Here is a 21,914-nt window from a genome sequence, read left to right as displayed (position 1 = left end):
CCTCATTTTGTCTTTTCTTTTTTGAACTGGAAATCCATGCACTACTATTGTGAAAAGTAAAATAAAAAATAAATAAAGAGATTTTGATTTAAAAAAAAAAAAGACGAATCCTGCCTCCAAAGTGGAACGATCTGATTCGAGGGGTCGCAGCGCATTCATATGAATAGAAACCCACTTCGCTTCGATGATGTAACACATCACATGGCCGTGCGCAGCGGTGCTATTAAACATTAAAAACAGCAAATAGTGGAGCGTTGGCTTTAATTGACTGTTTTAATAATATTTTTAAATTTAAATATATTGAATGTTTCCATTTTTTGTGCCTTTTGGAGCAAAAGAAAAATGCCATTGCTTGGAGTGTGTTATCTTCCGGGCTGAGGAGCTTGGTGGGGTTGAAGTGCATCATTCGCTGTCGCCTTGTAAATCTGCACTGCCCCCTAGGGCCTGGCATGAATGCTACATCGTTTTCATGTGGAATTTTTGACATTGTCTGAATGGAGACGAAACCATATAAATGCACATTTGAAATTTTTCGTATTCTCGGAGAGTCACCATGTAAACGGCCCCTGAGCTTGCAAATGTCTGTAGGTGCACTTTTTCTACTTAGATATTCTGTATGGGGCGCCGTTTGTAAAGCAGTACACGTTGAAAATTATGACAACATTTTCTCACATTTAGCGCTACATAGTGTTTAAAATGGTGTGAAATTTTTCGTCCCTTTTTTTTTTTTTTTTTTTTGCACATTTATAACATTATTTAGCAACTTATATATTTATTTTAAAGAAGTTGATTATTTAAATCCAGAACTAAATATTTAATTTAAATCTTAAATTTATATCCTATATCCTAAGGCTTAGGGTTAGTAACAAAATAAAAGCTGGTGGAGCAGCTCAGACTGTCTGTTTACGTTGCTTGAAAAAAAAATAAAACCTACTCAACGGTGGCAGTCGGTTCTTGGACATGAGTCATTGTCATAATAACAATATATAGGTAAAATACCTATTTAAGAGAAACTATGTAGAGTATTTTGTGTGCTCTAGCTTTTATTTTGTTACTTCTAGTCTCCAGTCATGTGAATTTGTATATAAAGCTAAATATTTAGTTCCAACCGTTTCCAGATTTAGCATTTAGGATATAGGATATAAATTTAAGATTTAAATTAAATATTTAGTTCTGGATTTAAACATTCAGATCCAAAACTTCTTATTTAAAAATGAATATTTAGGTTGCTAAATAATGTTGTAAATGTGCAAAAAAAAATTGACTCTAAAAATTTCACACCACATTTTCAACACTGTGTGGCGCTAAATGTGAGAAAATGTCATATTTTTCAGCATGTGCTGCTTTACAAACGGCGCCCCATAATTTTGTACAAACTGTGTTAAACCCAATGGTGGGTCACAATTGCACAATACAACCCAGTGACCTTGCTTGCTTGTACATTAGTTGAATGAGTGAAATGTAACAGCGAAAAATAAACATTGATGTCAGAAAAGTACAGAATTATGCCTTCTTACATGCACAATAACTCTATATGAAGAATTAATGCATAATAAATGCCTAATAAATGGAGTGCAGTGGTGTCAAACCAAGTACTGACTGTTGTTTCACTGATGTAAAAGGCATGCACTTAATGAATGCACACTAGACACCCACGCACACACAATGAGATGTTGAAGAAGACATTATCAGAGACATACTGTGGTTGAAAAGGTGGTCGGGCGGCTGTTGTAGGTGTACCTAGACGGCAAAAAGAAGGCTTCTTTTCTCATCTGAAGAAAAAAAGGCTTGTACAAAACAAATGACTTACACCGGCTAGCCAGATTCATGTAAAAAGTTGCATCTGTCGCAGGAGGATTTATTCCGTTTAACTTTTAAAACAGGTCACTCAACCTGCGTGTATGTTATCTTGAAAAAAAGTAAAAATCATTTGTGACCCAAAGGCCTTGACACCCACAGCAGAAGCTCCCTCTGCAAGCATGAATGACTTGTTGACATTGATCCACCCCACTGTCAGTGTTTTTAGACACAAAATGACACTTACAGGTAGGCGGCCTTGCCCTCCTCCATGTCTTTGCCTTTGCTATTAGTGGCCGTCTTCTTGCTGCACAGTGTGCGCGTGATGCACATCAGCAGGCCGCAGTGGCGCAGGAAGAAGCAGCTGACATCAACCAGAACGAGCAGCAGGAGCAGTGCTCCAAGGCCAAGGCCCACCACTGCCCCTAGGCCGAGGCCGCTGAACAGGGATTCTGCTAAGACACGGGGAATGCACTTGAGCAAAATAAGATGGTGCAACAGGTCAGGTGTTGCCATTGGGAAGCTTAGTGAGAAAGGCTATGGTTGAAGGTCATGCCTACACTGCCTCCTACGTCTGATCACAGCGGCTACATGCATATAAACTGAATTTGAACCGAACAATTGCACATAGCCCCAAAAGTCTATACTTCTTAGGTCAGTGAGTTCAACAGGAAGAGTTGGAGAAGCTCCAAGATGAAGTAGCTTTCCTATACAGTATGATCCTTTGGTACATTCATCGTGATCAATTCCATACAGTGTATGGTGTAATTCCTACTTGAGTTCACGCAGGTGGATTTGCCAGTGGTATTGTTCAACTCTGCTATTATTCAAATTTTAAAGCAACATTTATGAAGCGACTTTTACCTTTGACTTGACCATTTTTATTCAAGTTTACAATGTTGACCAAAAGTATTGGCACCCCTGAAATTCTGTCAGATAATGCTCAATTTCTCCCAGAAAATGATTGAAATTAAAAATGCTTTGGTTGTAATATCTTCATTTATTTTGCTTGCAATGAAAAAACACAAAAAAAGGATGGGAAAAAAGTTAAATCATTATCATTTTAGACAAAACTCCAAAAAAGGGCTGGACAAAAGTATATGCACCCTTTGAAAAAATCATGTGATGTCTCTCTAATTTGTGTAATTAACAGCACCTGGTACTTACCTGTGGCACATAACAGGTGGTGGCAATAACTAAATCACACTTGCAGCCAGTTAAAATGGATTAAAGTTGACTCAACCTCTGTCCTGTGTCCTTGTGTGTCCCACAGTGAGCATGGGGAAAAGAAAACCAAAGAACTGTCTGAGGACTTGAGAAGCAAAATTGTGAGGAAGCATGGGCAATCTCAAGGCTAAAAGTCCCATCTCCATAGACCTGAATGTTCCTGTGTCTACCGTGTGCAGTTTCATCAATAAGTGTAAAGCCCATGGCACTGTGGCTAACCTCCCTAGATGTGGACGGAAAAGTAAAATTGACCAGAGATTTCAACGAAAGATTGTGCGGATTGTAAATAAAGAACCTTGACTAACATCGAAACAAGTTCAAGCTGTCCTGCAGTCCGAGGGTACAACAGTATCAACCCGTACTATCCGTTGGCGCCTGAATGAAAAGGGACTCTATGGTATGATACCCATGAAGACCCCCCTTCTGACTCAGAGACATAAAAAAGCCAGGCTGGAGTTTGCCAAAACATACCTGAGAAAGCCAAAAACGTTTTGGAAGAATGTTCTCTGGTCAGATGAGACAAAAGTAGAGCTTTTTGGGAAAATGCATTAACATAGAGTTTACAGGGAAAAAAAACGAGGCCCTTAACGAAAAGAACACGGTCCCCACAGTCAAACATGGCAGAGGTTCCTTGATGTTTTGCCAAAACATTTTGCAGCATAATGTAAGGCCCAGTGTGAAAAAGCTGGGTCACCCCCAGAGGTAATGGGTCTTCCAGCAGGACAATGAACCAAAATACACTTCAAAAAGCACTAGAAAATGGTTTGAGAGAAATCACTTGAGACTTCTAAAGTGGCTAGCAAGACCTGAATCCCATAGAACACCTGTGGATAGATCTGAAAATGGCAGTCTGGGGAAGGCACCCTTTAAATCTCAGAGATCTGGAGCAGTTTGCCAGAGAAGAATGGTCTAAAATTCCAGCAGATCATTTTATGAAACTCATTGATGGATACCGGAAGTGGTTGTATGCAGTTGTTTTGTCTAAAGGTTGTGCTACCAAGTACAGTATTAGGCTGAGGGTGACAGTACTTTTGTCCGGCCCATTTTTGAAGTTTTGTGTCAAATAATAATGATTTTTTTTTTCATTCTCTTTTGTGTTTTTTCATTGCAAGCCAAAAAAAAAAGATATTAATTACTACCAAAACATTTGTAATTTCAATCATTTTCTGGGAGAAATTGAGCATTAGCCTACAGAATTGCAGGGGTGCCAATAATTTTAGCCAGCAGTGTACTTGTACATACAATATGGCCTAAATCACCAAGAGAAGAGTTTAATAGGCAAACATATGAGATAACATCATAAATCAAATAAATAACAGTGAATCAGTAATAATATTAATAATAATGACAAAAAAATAAAACTGATGCCACAGCAGTGTTGACTTCTGCCTTCTTACATGCACAATAACTATAATAACAATTCATGGAAAATAAGACAATTTGTGTCAACAAAGAAACATACATAGATAAAATGGGAGGGATCTTCCCTTAAGAATCACCAGGCTTTGATGGAAGCTCATAATACAGTTATAGTTTTTCCTCAACGTCATTTGAGCCACGCCACTCATTGACTGTCGGGAAGACTTAAATTAGTCAACTGGAATACAACCATTTATTGCCACTGATGAAGCATGTAGCCATGGCAGGGACTCACCTTCAGCTGGTCTATGAAATGCACGTGTGTAAACCTGCAGATCCTGGCATTGCATTAATTCAAATTCGACATATACACTTTTGTGTTGAAGACAACTTGTCGGAATTTCTTTACCTCGTAATTACCTTGACAAGCCAGACAAGTTCAGGTATTGTATGTCACACTTGAGTAGAAAAATGCATTAATCTTAATTTTTTGTCAGTCATGACCCGCATTATACTTATAAGACAAAATATAGTATATATGCAAAGAAAATATCACTTTGTGAATCAGGCTATTTGTTGTTTTATTGCTTAAGGCATCACAAGAGTGATTGTCTATTATTATAATTGGCGCCCTTAGCGTTGCAATGAACCCCCCTGCAGACCGAAGTTACCGTCTACACGCAACCCTATCAGGAGAAGGAGGTGGTGCTGGGGATTGGATCAGTTAACAGTGTCACTCACCTAGGGTTGACTTTGATTCTTGATGTGCAACGAATCTTGAATATTTGACCTATTTCTGTAATGTACAAGGTGGATGCATTCAATAAGTTTCCAGACTTTTTTTTCTTATGAGATGATCGACCAATTTCTCTCATTTCTGGTTCAAATGAACAGCTATAGCAGGAATTGGAATACACTCTACTAAAGCCTGATTGTTGTTGCTGGTGAATTTCAAAACACAATCTGGACGTGAGGACACTTCAGATGAACGATATGAAATAAAGTTCTGTTATAAACTAAACACAGAAATGTATGCCATGCTTCAGACTTCTTATGGATCATCTTGCATGAATCGAGCATCGGTTTTTGAGTGGCACAAGAGATTCAAGGACGGCAGGGAGTCTTTGAGGATGATGAGAAGTTGATTGGCCAAATAAATAATTTCATGGATAAGGACCGTTGTGTGTCTATAGAGACATTAAGTGCACAGTTTGTTGTCAGTGTGTGAACTGTACACACAATTATTCGCAAGGAACTGAAGATGCGGAAGATTTGCGCGAAGTTTGTCTCAAGGGTGATCAGTGAAGACCAGAAAGAAAGACGACCAGTCTACAACCCTAACCCAGACCTTGCTCCCTATGAGTTTTGGTAAGTCCCTAAGTTCAAGTAAAACCTCAGAAGCAGTCGTTATGAGACAATTGAGGAGATGAAAGAGGCTGTGATGAGGGTCATTCAGATGCTCACACAAGAGGACTTCCAGGGGGCCTCCCAGAAGTTGTTGGAACGGTACAAGTGCATTGTAGCCAAGGGAGATTACTTTGAAGGGGACTACAGTGTCATGTGGGTATTATCAATAAAAGTTCCATACGAAAAAAGTCTGGAAACTTATTGAAGGCACCTTGTATCTGTATTCATTCTGTTAAGAAATGTTGAAGTTGTTCAATAGTTTAACTGTTTCATTATTTTACTTTCTATTTAGAGCAGCACTTTCATTTTGGAAACTGCTTGTGCTTTTATATCCAGCTCTGCGTTTGCTGGTTCATGCGTCTCCTCCTTCAATGATGATGTGAGTATGCCTTGGCACTGCACATAGGTCGTGAACTTTCCTCACAATGCTAGGTGGAGGAATGGTTGTGTTAAATGTGTTTTTGTGTCCATTTGTTTTTTATTGTATTGTTGTAGTTGTTAGCTTGTTTTGTATTGGCAACAACTGTAGCATCATATAAAAAAATAATTAATGTAAGCAGTGAATGTAGTGGTTTGAATAGCGTGCAAATGTTCACTATAGTTGGTTAATAGTTAAAATTTTAAAATAATGCTTGCCAGCATCACACTTTGAAAATTAATTTAAAATTAATGTTTTACAGTTTTTCTCAATTGCTTTGGTACATTTCTCAGATCAGTATTGAAATTCTCAAAACTACTTGTTCAATCCTCACAACATGTTGCACAAGTAGCAAAACAACATGGATTACCTGCAAAAGCCATTTTCTTTTTCTTTTTTTTTTTAGCAAAATACTTATTCTATCGTTTAAAATTTAATTTCTGTGTCAATGAACATGTCAGTGCTGTCAGAATGACAAGCCCTTGTTTCATTGACAGACAAGACAGTCAAATGGCTTAGTCATGCTTTCAATTGAACAGTTACTCTGGTGGAAGGCTCTGATGCTGAAGACGTACGTAAGTTTTGATGAAAATTGCAAATTACACCTTTGTGTGTGGGAGATTGGACAGTTTACACTTATACATTTTTTCCAATTTCTTGACAGAACACGTGCTGCGATACAGTAAGAAAAAGACAGCACTGAGTATCACAAAGGAAAAAAAAACAAAAGCAAAATTAGAAATGTGAACATGGCAAAACTAAACTTTGTCGGGGTTTTTTCCCCATTCTTTCTATACATATTCCTCTTTGTTGGACCACAAATTTTCATCCACGTCACGATGGATGTCCTGTCTTGCTATACAGCGTGGAAAGAATCTTTTTGAATGCCTTATCCAGCTTGCATGTGCAGGCATATGCTGTGATGTCACTGCATGCTGCATTCATGGCATCCAGAAGAGTCATCTGAGTGTAAGGCTGGCGGTCATACACTTGCCATCTCCATGTGGAGAAAAATTATTCTATGAGATTGAGGAATGGGGAGTATGGTGGGAGAAACTTTACCATTCTGTTGTGGGTTGCAAACCATTCCTCGATTATGTTTGTGTGGTGGAAACCCACACTGTTCCAAACTATCACAAATTTTTCACAGGTTAAAATAAGTTACATAAAATAAGTAACGAAATAGCTTTGAAATAAGCACTTACACGTTGACATATTCTGACAACATGAATCTACGAGTAGATATAAGCTTCTCCAGCATCTATACAATCAGGACAGAAAAATGAGTTCAGCTGAAATTAAACGCTTAGCGCTTGATCTTTGAATTTAAAAAAATCATTGAGGCAAAATAGCTGTCAGGAAAGACAAGTGAGAACTTGCTGTTCAACATTACTTGGATGAAGCTTAACTGAAAATGTTTTGCATTTGTGCCTCGGTCCAAATTTGTCTGAGTCCTGGATTCGCATCTCTAATTGGAATTATGTAGAGCACCGATGTGCACACAATTACTGTTTATCTAAAGATAGAGGCTACACAGTGACCCAAGGTCAGGGAGAACAAATGCCTGCGGTTGTTGAATGGTTTATGTTGTGCTTTTCATGTAAATTACATCTTTTGGGTCAGGAGAGAGAATTTCTTTTGGATGCTAAATTATTATAACACTATATTGTAGTCATTTGTAGCCCCTGGTTCTAACAAGTATCCACATATAAGCAACAGTACTAATAGCTACTTAATTGTTGTTAGATGGGTCAAGGTCATTTGTCTAATGATGACTTGACAATACAGTGCTCTAATTACAGTTGCTAAGCAACATCGAAGTGGCCTGCTGGTGCCTCCTGCCTGCTTTAGTTTTACATGTTTAAATATGGCAGGCAAAACTGTGTTAAAGTTGATAGGGTGAGCGCACCATTATTTACCTTCCTCTGTGGAACTCCCAGTCTAACTAATTGGTTGTGAGTAGGTTTTCACACATTGGCCAATTCCTCATGAATTCCTCATTATTATTATTTTTTTTTATTTCCATGCTATATTAATCCTAAAACTGACTGATTACTCCATGAATTATGGCATCCTTAGCTATGTCTATCAGTTCCCAGGTATCCGAACATATCAAACCCAACACAGACTCATTATGCCTCAGGCTGATTGAGTGTCACCTCAATAGCTCTGTGATGAAGAGAGTCCATTAATAAAGACCGAATGGCCATTAATTGATCAGGGAGGCAGCAGATGCAAATCTTCAGAGGGATATGTAGAAATGTTTGAGAATCAGAAAGAGGCTGCTCCCTAAGTGTTGGGCCAGTTTGTGGAAATCAAAGTTGCCCTGAGAGCCTTTAAAAAGATCATTAAATAGAGGGACAATCTCCTCTTGGCCCACATTTAAGCAGGATGCAGCGAGCCCTAATGCAACTGGAGAGCACTCAGGAGGCTACTTGAGGACAAAATGCTGTTAAAGGATGAAAACTGGTTGTTTCCGGCATATATAATGAGCTGTTTGACTTTACCAATATCGATCTTTGTGTTCAAAGCAAATTTCGACAAAAAGTCTTGACTGAAGTATTTTTCAGGGTTAACCGTGACACTACCATTTGCATGATTGCAGAAACAGCAGCAATTGTGGTTCAATGTGCTGGTGAGCAAGACTTTTAATCAATAAGAATGAGATTAAGAAAATTTTTGAATTAGTTAATTACTGATGACTGTAACAGGCAGCCATAAAAATAAACTACTGCCTTGTGAAATCCCCCCTTTACTTCCAGAGAAGTCAAACTGTTCAAACACACATGGTAATCTTATTACTTACAAGTGTGGAGAAAAAAAATACACTAACCACTGCTAATTAAAAAACAAAACAAAAAAACCTGGAAAGGTTCAAATGACATAATGCATAGGTGTATTTGACCTTCTGCAACTGCATACAGTCCTCGAAGCTGAGTGCTGCAGGCAGGAAACGGCATTCATTAATTATTCACTCTACAAAATTAAAAGTACATGTTCATTATCTACTGTACGTAATGATATTGAACATAAAATAAAAAGGTAATCAGAACACCTTCTCTGAAGTAATACAGATAAAGCTGAAAGAATGTTAATTATTTATTTTCTTATTGATTAATTAAAACAGTCTAGCATTTTCAACAGACAGTAAAGGATGGTTATCTTTTAAAGTCAACTGCACAGTTGCCGACCAGTTAGAATGCTATTCAGTTGTGTACAAAATTATTCAACCATCACTTCCAGAAAGGTCAAATTGCTCAAACACACATGGTAATAATATTCATTATTTACGAGTGTTACAAAAATACATTAACCACAGATAATATAGATTTAAAAAAAAAAAAAAAAAAAAAAAAAAAACTGGAAAGGTTCAAATGACTTAAGGTATAGATATATTTAACCTTTCTGCAATTGCATATAGGGCTCGAAGCTGAGTGCTGCAGGCAAGAAGCAGCAACATTCATTAATTATTCATAATACAAAATTTAAAGTACATGGTCTTTAACTACTGTATGTAATGATCATTGCATAAAAAAGGAGGGTAGGATACCCACCCTATGCAGGTACTAAAGAAAGCTTAAAGAATATAAGGCCTGCATTTCTTTTTATTGATGATCTAAATCAGTCTAGCATTTTCAACGCTCCATAAAGGGTGGTTATCTTTCAAAGTCTACTGTATACTGTCCCACCGCTGGTTTTGCATCATCTGAGTCACTTTTGTGCAATGTAGCAAGTAGTCAGTCAAAATGCACATACTGTTGTTTATAAAATTATTCAACACCCACTGCCTTACAGTGTTGTAGCAAGTCAGACATTTCCCCCCATCTCATTCATGAACAGATCAAATAAGGACTTAAGGGTAAAATACACACATGCAATTGTTGATTTTGTAAATCTTAATTTGATGTGATGATAAATAGCATTAAAAATGTCTTACTACAACACTATACTGCATTGTGGCTTGATTTTTTTTAGAACAGCTGTAAACTTTCACACATGCTTAAAATAACTTTACATGAGCAGTACCCAGCTAGATACCTTCAAGAATTAAACAAACAAAAAAAAAAATTACAAATTATGGTACAAAAATAATTCATATACTACATATACCTAGGGGAAAAATATCGTAAAAAACAAACTTTAATCATTCATTTCTGTCATGCTTTTATTTACAGTACTTTGATGATTATGGCTCGCTGATAATGAATAATTCCTGGAAATTATGTTCATTTCTACAGATTTCAGACTTGGTTGCTCCATCAATGCACCGTGACATGAAGGCGATCAACCTGTGGCACTGTGTAAATGTAATGGAAACCCAGGTTGCTTTGATAGCAGCCTCCAGGCCATCTGCATTTCAGGTTCTGGTGTCTTTCATCCTTCTCTTGACAACAGCTCAAAGATTTTCTTTGGGTTTCAGGCACACTAACACCATGGTCTCTAAAAATGTTTGTGGTACCTTTTGCACCCTGAGCAGGGACCAAGTCATGCTGGAAAATCAAATCAGCAGTTCCATTCTTTTTCAGCATTTGGAAGCATTACAGATTTCTGGTAGATGGCTGATGTGAACTCAGACTTCAGATTAAAAAAATAAAAAATAAAATAAACTACCAGCACCAGCAGATATCATACAGTTTTGCCCTACATCATCACTGCCTGTGGAAACTTCACACTGGACTTCAAGCATTCAGGATCCTGCGTCTCTTCATTCATCCTCTGAACCCTGTGACCTTGACTTCCGAATGAAACGCAAAATTTTATTTGATCAGAAAATTTGGATTTTGGAGGATCCAGCAATAATCCAGTTCTTTTTTTTTTTTTTTAACTGACTGGCACAATTGTTTTGTGATGCCGGACCATCACCATCATCATCCAAGTCAAGTTTGGAGATTTCACACCTTTTTTGAGTGCCGGATTCAAGCAGATCAATGATAAAGGTTTTCAACTCCTAAGTAAGCGATACTTTGACATTCAAACAAACCCTGACCTGCAAATAGTAGTTTTTCACAGTGGCATTATTTATGACAACCTCAAATAACATACTGTTTCTCTCTGCTCAGACTGATTATGTATACCGCAATTGAAATATACTGTATGTCTCTGTCAATACTTCATCCTCAAAATGGTGTGATGGCATAATTTTACAGTATGAAAAAAATAAACTGCTTGATCGTAGATGGTATCGTAATTTTATTTTTGTAATTCATTTCTGCTACTGAATAAATAATCACACACTATCAAGCCCTCCGATGTTCAACATGTTGGAAATTGATATTTTCTTGCTCGTTCTTCATCCAAACTATCTTTTCCACAACTATATACTGTATTATTATGAAGACTGACTTTGAAACAGAAAATACATTGAAGTAAGTAGTCCTCCTTGCTGTTGCCTATTCACCTTATTGTCTTATTAGCACAAACTTTAACAACGGATTACTGTACGCCCAATGTTCACATTAGGAGAAAGCTTTCTCCCCGCATCTTTGCTTTGCTCCCGGGCCCTTTCCCACGATACACCTAACTGGAGAGGACAGTCAATCGAAGACATGCCTTAAGCCTAAAGCTCCCCAGGTCCTCTACTCTGCTTGTGAGGCAGCGCACATGCTTGCGGGCCATTTAGCTGGAACAGAAAAACACTGGCTGGATACATTCCAAACCATTTCCAATGGACTCCGGGAGGAAAAGCAAGCCTCGTCGGACAGGGTTTTTGTTGGTGGCAGTCACAGGAGAGCAATAATGGAATTACATTTTTATTTCCACAATGCACATTTCTGGCAGTGGGGGAAGAGAGGGCAAGAGATACTTCAAAGCTCCCTATGGTGCACACATCAAAGCATCTGTCTGCATTTCTGCATACATGTGCGCATTTGTATGCGTGTGGCTCCAAACTAGCTGGAGGACTTGGAAATGAGAAATCTTTCTGCACATCCTGTTTTATTCTCTGTAAAACTCAGGGCCACCCAAACATCTCCCACCAGTGATGCAATTCATTTAACACAGCGGGGCTTTTACCTGTGACGTCAGGTTTCTGTGGCATAAAGAACTGGTAGAAGGTGGGCTCCGATAGGCCCTTAACGTTGCGAGCCGTGATCTCTACTTCGTATCTTGTGTTCCACTGCAGCGGCTGCAGAGTCGCAAAGTCATTGGAACCTGGAACAAGCTTGGTCATCCATTGCTCCTCTTTGTCCTAGTAGGCAACAGAGACCAGAGGATCAAATGGATTGAAATTTATTGACACAATAGACACAAATTGATGTCACTTACTGTCTTGTATTTGACAATGTATTCCACGATGGGCATTCCGCCGTCATCCTGCTTTACCAGCCCCAGTTTATAGGCTTTACCCATTCCTGTCTGCCCATGGACTGCTGGTGGGCTTGGTTCTCCTGTTGGACATGTGGGAGAAGGGGGCAGGTGGGGGAGTAAAATTTAAAACAATGGATCTTTTTTTTTTTTTTTTTTTTTTTTTTTTTAAAGAACAACAACACAAAAGCAATGCCGGTCAACATCAAAGCAGACATCTGAAATTGCACAATCCACTGTGTTGCATTCACATCTCTATTCTTTGACATTGGCATTTAAAAAAGAGGTCAGAAAAGCGAGTTTAATTCTCCAAGTCCTCCACTAAAACCTTAGTCACAGAATGAAATTTCATTTTGTTTCATAGAAGTATTATATTCCTTTTGCCAATCCTTTTAGAAGTTATGTACACCGTTCATTCATCCCGTCTGGCTATATCCTGTCCTATATCTGTCCTGCTATAATGTGCAGTCATGTCATAGTGTGTCTCTTATGCTCTTAAAAACACTGTGTCTTCCTACTAAATTTGGTTTGTGATAAAGCAGCCTGTTTATAACCAATTGTAGCGTGTTGTTAATCAAGCTCTTGCTTTGATAGAAGTATAAGACAATCGCAACTATTGTTCATTACAGATGAATAATCAGCATGATGAATAATGCTGTTTACATCAATCTATGCCTGTCACTTTTCTGTTTAACAGCTGTTTTAATTAAACAGACTGGCAAATGTATATTGTACAAGCAAGATCAAAATAAATTGTTACGTGCAAAACATTGACCATTTTCAGATCAGATCAGATTAGATTTCTTTTATTGCCATTGTAACCTGTCTCATGAATACGGCAGTAAGTGCCTTCACGTATCACTAACAGACTAGTTACAGTCAATTGCATGTCATTTATAAATGTCACATGTCTGGAAACTTGTTTAAAGAGGATCCTCTGCACTGCAATAAATTGGAGTGTGGATTCACAATAGACAATTTGAACTCGGCACCTAGTGTACCTTAGAAACAATACCTGAGAAAATGGTGTTAACGTAGCTCACAGTTCATCGGGAAATTTTAGTGAATGCTCATCCCTAGTGAAATGCTGGATACAATGTCAAATTGGAATACTTGAAAAAGTCTTCTCACTGACAGACTTACGGATGGGTAATGTCTGGAAAGTCTCCATTCGACTGAACTCGCCCTGACCCTTCCCATTGACGGCTGCCACTCGGACCTCGTAGGTAGTATTGGGCTCCAGGCCGGTCAGCACCACTGTTGCTAATGAGACAAAGAGGCATCAATCACATGGTGATGACAAATATGAGTGTACAAAATCTACTGTCGAAAACAAGTAGACTTATGAATATTTACAAGTTTTGATCCTGATTCAGTCAACTGCTGAATACCTGTTCCTTTGCCATGCTTCTCCTTGTGCACGCACTGCATATAAAACTGGTGTGTTAACAGAGCATCTCAATATCAGAGCACAGTCTGTCACTGGATTGTATTTGCATAACCTTCCCTGCGCTCAAAAGCCAACAGCATAATGAGTTAGCCACATTGTTTTGTCAGTCGGCACAAATTAAATACTCCGTAATAGGAGCTTGGTTCCAGCTTCAGTCCTGTAACAAAGTTGGTAATTTGCAGCAGTGCTAGGGTACTTTTCTGCATTTAAGCACGGATTTCAATTTGTGCAAAAGCATTGCATGTAAAGAGTCCAATCATCTAATTATGTTTTGGTATTGTACATTGTGAGAGCAATTACTGGGATGCCATACACTTTATTCGAATTACGTAGAAAAGTGTGCAAAAATATTTTTGGTTTTGAATCTGAAACAGTAGACATTAAACTTAAACCTCCACCCCACGTAGACAAAATAAATAGAAAATCTCATTATTCCTTCATGGTTATAGCAAATTTGTTGACAAATTTGTCATATCAAGTCATTTTGAGGATATACTGTCCTCTCCCTGCCAAGCAGGAGCCAGTCTTTTTGTTTTTTTGCCCTTTTCGAGCAGAGTGAGGACTGTCAACATTATGATGCGGAATGCCTCTGTCGACATAAGTGATTGACAGCTTCGTGTTCCACCTCCCAAATACGTCAGCTGTCTGACCGCACTATTAAGGCTGGTTGATGCTTCTGCGTTCTGGTGGCGGTGGGCCAACGGCATCAACGCACACCTGATTTACGACCCTATGCCGTACACTGATGTGCGCCTCCAAAAAATCCTGACTACGCGTCATGTCAACGTGTGGTGACGTGAACGGCAAAGGACTGTGATGGTCCGCTCAGAACGTTCTTTCCGGTTCAGCACAACATCACCGCTATTTTCAACATTCAAACACCTCCGCCTACGCCTAACATTTTTATTAACAACATTTGTTGTTCAATATTGATTAACAGCAGCTCTATATGCACGCGCTCCATCTCCGTTGCCTTTGCTGTCTATGACCAGAGGAAAACTAAAGGAATTCGACATGAGTCACACAAAACCGTACAAAGACAAAGCCACGCCCCTCTAGTAGCTTGGCAGTGAATTACAGAGCAACACGTTCCCTTGATGCAGAACTTCGAATGCTCCACGACATAGCTTCTAAGCTGTCGCTCCGCTGTCAACGGAATGCAGAAGCATGACTCAAGCCTTAGTCCTTCATAGACTTCATAATGATATTGACGGGTCAAATTCAACTTTCAGTACGCCACGCCTTCAAGTAGGGGGCTATCCCACAATCCGCTTTAGTTATTCGCAGTCGGTGTAGAGACAAATGCAGCGATCCAACGCCGGATTTAGTATGTTGAAAAAGTACGAAAGCTGCACTGCATACAAACAGGAAGGATTGTCTCAGGAATGATTTGTTTGAGGAGGTAATTATTATATTTTTCGTACCACGCATGCATTTTGAAACGTTGTAAAAAAAAAATCAATGGGAGAAATGAGCCGATACAGCATTGGCATTATACTCCGCAATATTTACGTAAAAAACATGCTACCTTAGCGTTTTTTTTGCTTTTAACCAAGAATCGAGACTCTTTTACGTCCATATTTATAAAGAATTCAGCGATTTAAGGATTTATTCACAAAAATTTTCAACGGAAAAAGCTCTTTGTTTACATATGGCGGCTGGTAATTTCCATACTGGCTAGCCACATTGTTTGCAATATTTACTTAAATGTTAACTACCTTAGCGTTTTTTTGTGCTTTTAACCAAGAATCGAGAGTATTTTACGTCCATATCTATAAAGAATTCAGGGATATAAGCATTTATTCACAAGAGTTTTCACCAGAAAAGCTCTGTTTACATTTGGCGGCCGCCACGTTGACTGACAGACTAGCATCATACTTTGACATATTTACGTAAAATAAATGCTAACTGCAATTTTTTTTTTTTTGCTTTTAACCAAGAATCAAGACTGTTTTACGTCCATATCTATAAAGAATTCAGTTATTTAAGCATTAATTCAAAAGAATTTTCAACGAAAAAAGCTCTTTATGATTCAACTCAGTCAGTTTTGACAGCCACGCCAACAATGCAGGTCCCCTATTAATTGGCCAGTATCCCGTCAATATAATTATGAAGTCAATGGTCCGTTTCAAGACATAATACGACCTCACCACCACATCTTGTTATCTGACACTTTAACTGTCGGGGACGACCCCAAAAAACTGAAAAAAAAAAAAAAGTTGGGAAAATTCCATTTCTGTTTCAGCATGACTGTACCTCAATTTGCAAATCGATAGCCACAAAGGTATAATTGGATATATTTCATTTGGAACAATTTAAGAACCCTAACCTAACACACATTTAGGAAAAAAAATTGTAAACATTCTGACACTAAACCAGCATCACTGCTTTCTCACCTAATGTGTTATCCTAGACAAACAGGAGGAACAACTAAATATATATTTTCCATCTTTAATAAATGAAATGGGAGCTTCATTTAAAACTCACTCTGCACACTATGTGATCTGACGTCCCTCCAGTCTTGTGGGCCCACCTCCTTGTACTGGACAAGATAATAGCCAATGGGAACGCCACCGTGAGATTCTGGCTTCACGAATGTAACTGTAGCCAAACGCTGGGAGACAGCAGACAGACGCACCGAGTATGGATTGGATGGGACATCTGGAAGTACAGTACAAATGATTCGAGTTCAAAGGCTGTATGTAAAAAAAAAAAAAAAAAAAAAAAAAAAGGAAACAAAGACACAGAATCGTCATATGACAATCTCTGGATTTCCTCAGCAAGCAGCCTGTGTTGACTTATGGTATCAGAGTAATCTTGTTGTTTTAGTGCTTTTAAAAGCACCTTGTTTCCTGCAAGACTTCATATGAGGTCAGCGTGTATTCATTACTTTTGTAAGACCGGGTGATTCAATCTGCACGAAAGATAATTGGAATGCTCAATTGTGTATTAGCCTGCACCATCGTAAATTAGGGTCCTCTTCAATAAATAGCAAAGGGAATGGTAAATCAGATTGCTCTGTTTGAGATTAGGGTAGGGTGTATAGAGGTGGTGTTGGAATAATTGCAAATAAGGCCATTACAATTAGCAGAGAGGCGGGGTTGGAAATTACAATTGTGGAGTCTGTTATGTGGGATTGCCAACATGGCACTTTATGGACTTACTTGAACGTCAAGGCTCACACTCACCAGCCTGGGCCAGAATAAATTCTTGGTAGCGAATGCCAATGTTATTGCGGGCAGTGCAGTTGTAGCGACCGAAGTCCCTGTCGGACATCGGAGTAACCTGGAAGTCAAACATTTAGTAATTATGATGCTCACAAAAATGGAAAACAAACAAAAACAATGAACATGTATTTGTTTGCTCATGCTTTGGTCGCACCTCTAGTATAGACTTGCCCATGCTGCTGTGCACTTGTGTGTTGGTGGTCCTCTCTGCAGAGATGGTGAAGTGCTCTCTTCTCCACAGCAAAGTGGCAGGTGGGTTGGACATCACATCACAGCTGATGTTGACTGGATTCCCCTCCCAAGAATAGTAGATAGTGTGGTTGGTCAGGAACTTTGGTATGTCTGTTCAGAACACAAACAACTAATAATCCTCACTGTCATGTACTGTACAATCGTGCCTTAATATTTAATGATCCATGGCAATTGAATGCTGCTCCTTTTAGGGTAGTCGCACTTGGTCACCTGGGGAAAGCAGAAGAAAGACATCTTGTATATTGTTCATTATTAAGAATGCTTGTTGAGCTTGTTGAGGCCACCTTGCCTTTAGTGGCAGCTCTAGCCTAAATTGGCCCTGGGCGAACAGACTCTTTGGAGCCCCTCCCAACAGCCCCCTGACAACAACAACAACAACAACACTAATATTAGTTGTTGTACCTCAAAGACATTTCCTTTCCTTTCCTCTGTCAGCTCATCAGTATGCCTCTAGTATTAGTTCTATGATAAAGAATATCACTCCTGACACTTTATTGCATGTTTATTGTTGCTGATTATTTCCTATAAATGGTAACACATCCGCCTCACACTCCAACTTTCCTTTGTGGAGTTTGCATGTTCTACCCGTGCCTTCGTGGGTTTTCTCTGGGGACTCCGGTTTCCTCCCACATTTAAAAATATGTGAGGTCGGCTGATTGAATTCTCTAAATTGTCCATTGGTATGAGTTTGTGCGTGAATGGTTGCTTGTCTCATTGTGCCCTGCGATTGGCTGGCAACCAATTCAGGGTGTACCCTGCCTACTGCCCGTAGTTAGCTGAGATAGGCTCCCGCACCTCCGCGACCTTCGTGAGGATAAGCGGCATGGAAAATGAATGAATGAATATTTGGCCTAACGCATTCACTTCTTTTGTCAAATACTGTATACTAGTTTATTGAATTGAGAATGTTCACTGCCATGGTCGAGTATAATTGTCAATTATTGTTTTTCAAGCGGGATGTGTGTCGAATACATATACAGTGGTACCTCTACATACGAAGTTAATTCATTCCAGGAACTTGTTTGTAAGTCGAAATCGTCACATGCCAAGCAGGATTTAACCATAAGAATACATTATAATTCCATTAATATGTTCAACAGCCCAAAAATCTACGCTAAATCCTTCATAAATACTGCTGGTACTATGGCAAACAGCAATTACACCGAGCAAAACAAAAATATTAGTAACAAAGTATTAGTGATAGTAATAATTATTATAATAATTCTTGTAATAATGTAACAAATGGTTCTAATGTGGCAGATGTGTTTTGCGTGGTGTACCTGAACGCACCACGTGGCTGTCTTGACAGAGGGAGAGACAATTTTTTTACTTTTACTTTTCATGTTCTGTTGATGGTGTCTGCTGTGGCGGACAGTAGGCATGTTGTGTAGCACAAGGTATGAAATAAATGATTAGAAATCTGACGAAGCGGGCAATTTCTTTGGCGATGTTACAATAATAATAATTGGCACCTAAATATAAAGACTGGCGAACGGAAGTCGTAGGTGGACCATTGAGATTGTAGACATTCTACGGCCGTATTGTCGAGCCAGTTCACGGACGGGGACACCACGATCATATTATTTGATCATTTCCATCTTAATTTCAGAGGTAAGGCTCACCTTTTTTCCTGCTTTCACCATCTGCACTAACATTCTTGGAACCCATGTTAATTTCTCTTACAAGGAAATCCACCGTGCGTTCGTCTTTCGGGAAAACAAAGAAACTGTGGCACTGTCATAAATCGTAAATTTCGAGCATGTTGTCGGATGTAGAAACAAATGGGGAGTCAAGTTTTACGTCGGATGTCGAAAAGATTGTGTGTCGAAGCGATTGTATGTCAAGGTATCACTGTACATTCCTAGATGTAAAAAAACATCCACTAAACAATATCAGAGCTATGACTGATGTACCACCTGGTTAGTCAGCGCCACCGAGGTTTAACCCTCAAAGCAAAAGAAGGATTGCACTCAGATGCCCATACAATATTGAAAAGAGCAACCATACTCTGAGCGTCTTCATGCTGTGGACAGAAATCTCCATTATGACTGTCTCACAGGGAATAAAAATAAATAAAACATTTAACCCTTTTTCCCCACTGGTAACAATTGTTGCAAAAGTATAGGATTGTCATTTTTGACTAACAAAAAAACATTCTGAAAGGTACTTTTCTTGTCCAGGGAAACCAAGACAACGAAAGCTTTTGTACAATGATGAGATTTCTTTATTAGAAACTACAGTTTGGAGAAAACAATGCAACAGAGGATAATGTCTGTAACATAGCGTTTTCCCCCCGAAAAGGGGGGATACCTGCTTTTATACTCTTTTAGTTCCTGAGAGGAGTCTAACACTAAGACATGACCTTATAGAGCTATCATCATAATGCGTTTGTTTCTATTGAAGAAATATGGTATTGCTAAAGTCAAATGAGATCTTTAACGTAAGTCCTTCACACCTGTCATCCACATCCTGTGCGATCTCTCATTAGTTCATCTAAAGGCCAAGAAGTGCACAAGTTGTCATGCTAACATCAGCAGATGTGGCTAACAAGTCTAGACTTAAATTTCATCACACACTAATGCAAGTTTTTTCAAGTATATACTAGTAGACAACTTAGACAAAGATTTTACTATTTAGAAAATTGTTTCCAAGTGCTTCCGGTCAAATGACATAATCTGCTTCTCGCTGAAGACATGGCAGATGCAGATTTTCATAAATTTCTTATCATTTTACCCAAATTATTTAATCAATCAAGTCTCTAGAGTAGTGGTTCTTAACCTGGATTCGATCAAACCCCAGGGGTTCGGTAAGTAAGTCTAAGGGGTTTGGCGAAGGGAAAGAAACGCAAAGCGGCTTTTTAGAGCAGGTCTTGGACTGCTTTGCTCCCAATTTACAGGCGTAATCCATTTATTTTAACTGCTAGTCCTCAAACTGATGGGACGAAGAACTGGTTTGCTCAGTGGAAGGTTGACTCGTACTTGGTATGGGGGAATACAGACCAATGGGCAGCGTTGTCTCAAACTGATCTGTTTATAAACATGCTGTCAAAATGAGAAGAATTTTAAAATTGATTTTCTAAACTATTGGCTTAGTAGCTTAGATATATTGGTTTTGAATTTGAAAAAAAAAATAAATAAAAAATAAAAAAATAAAGCTTTATTATTGAATTCCGAAGGGTTTGGTGAATCCACATGTGAAACTTGTAGGGTTAGGTACCTTTAGCAAGGTTAAGAACCACTGCTAAAGAGTAACCCTCGCCCTAAAAATGTACCAAAGATAAATATTTTTGTTTATGGTTTATTGAGTGTCACTAAATGAAGGAAAAGCCTGTCTGCAGGATTTTTTTTTCAAATTGTAGAATGTTATACAATGGCTCATTTTTGTCATTTTACTATACTATTCATCGTTAAATAAATTTACAAGTAGTCAAAGACTTTGTGTATAGTATTTTTATATGTTACCATTCATAATGTTCTTGCAAGATAGCAGCTTGTTTCACAAAAGTTTTAGGCACACCATAGCAGAGATCATGGCCATCCTGCAGGACTCTCAAACTGGCTGACGTCGCAGTTGTGCCTTAGCCAAACATTTATGTCTGACACATGACAGACTGTGGCTATGGTCAATCTGATGATGAAGCCACAAGTGACCATACCTGCTACTGCTACCCATCAAGATTACTTTGCTTCGACTTCAAAAAAGTACCACACTGTTACTGAGTAGAACATGTATGAAAGATGATGCAATGTATGGGACGAAATATGCTAATTTTTATATATGTGTGAGAGAATAAAGAAACTAATGCAAATTGTTTGTGGTTGTTGAATTTTATATACATATAAAGTGTGAACCAAATTGTGAACCTGAGACAACTTCTTTTCCTCCATGTTCTTATTTATTATTATAATGTATTTTTTTTTCATTATGTTCTGAGTAGTAGTATTATTTAGCAATTATTATTAGGTGATGTCCTTGTGACAAGCTGTGTGCCCACTGGCTAAATTTGTAAAAAAAAAAAAAAGAAAAAAAAAAAAGGAAAAAGTAAAAGTAAAAGTAAAAAACAGAAAAACTCAAAACATGACATGATTCAGGGGGACTCAATTGATAAGTGATATGCCATACAACTCGGGAAAAAAATGGGCACAAGTGGGTTACAGTGGTATGAAAAAGTATCTGAACCTTTTGGAATTTCTCACATTTGAAAAAAAAAACAGTGTTCGCTTTAACTAAAACCACCCAAACATTTATAGGTTTTCATGTTTTAATGAGGATAGTATGCAAACAATGACAGAAGAGGGAAAAATAAGTAAGTGAACCATCACATTTAATATCAACCAGACGCTTCCTGTAGATGCAGATTTGTCTTGCACATGGATGAGGACTAATCTTGGCCCAAAGTTCTACAAAACTGCTGTAGCTCAGTCAGATTCCTTTGATGTCTGGCATGAATCTTTAGGTCATGCCACAGCATCTT

At 38.5% G+C, this 21,914-nt stretch overlaps 1 protein-coding gene across 5 annotated transcripts in view; it reads right to left on the bottom strand.

Annotated features, from left to right (window-relative positions):
- LOC130911888 (neural cell adhesion molecule 2-like) overlaps positions 1-21,914 on the bottom strand; it is a 329,503-nt gene that overhangs the window by 14,776 nt on the left and 292,813 nt on the right. For 3 of the 5 annotated variants that reach the window (XM_057829524.1, XM_057829527.1, XM_057829528.1), the window contains exons 10-16: positions 17,343-17,530; positions 17,150-17,246; positions 16,449-16,622; positions 13,655-13,774; positions 12,473-12,594; positions 12,221-12,395; positions 2,045-2,252 (exon numbers count right to left, since the gene is read on the bottom strand). In XM_057829524.1, the coding sequence (XP_057685507.1) occupies positions 2,045-2,252; positions 12,221-12,395; positions 12,473-12,594; positions 13,655-13,774; positions 16,449-16,622; positions 17,150-17,246; positions 17,343-17,530 (1,084 nt within the window). Of the gene's footprint in view, positions 1-1,700; positions 1,741-2,044; positions 2,253-12,220; positions 12,396-12,472; positions 12,595-13,654; positions 13,775-16,448; positions 16,623-17,149; positions 17,247-17,342; positions 17,531-21,914 lie in introns of all 5 variants that reach the window. The other 2 variants (XM_057829526.1, XM_057829525.1) reach the window with 2 other exon arrangements.

Source organism: Corythoichthys intestinalis, chromosome 2 (genome assembly GCF_030265065.1).
Source record: "Corythoichthys intestinalis isolate RoL2023-P3 chromosome 2, ASM3026506v1, whole genome shotgun sequence".
Lineage (NCBI taxonomy): Eukaryota > Metazoa > Chordata > Actinopteri > Syngnathiformes > Syngnathidae > Corythoichthys > Corythoichthys intestinalis.
This window is presented reverse-complemented; position numbering and strand designations above follow the sequence as displayed.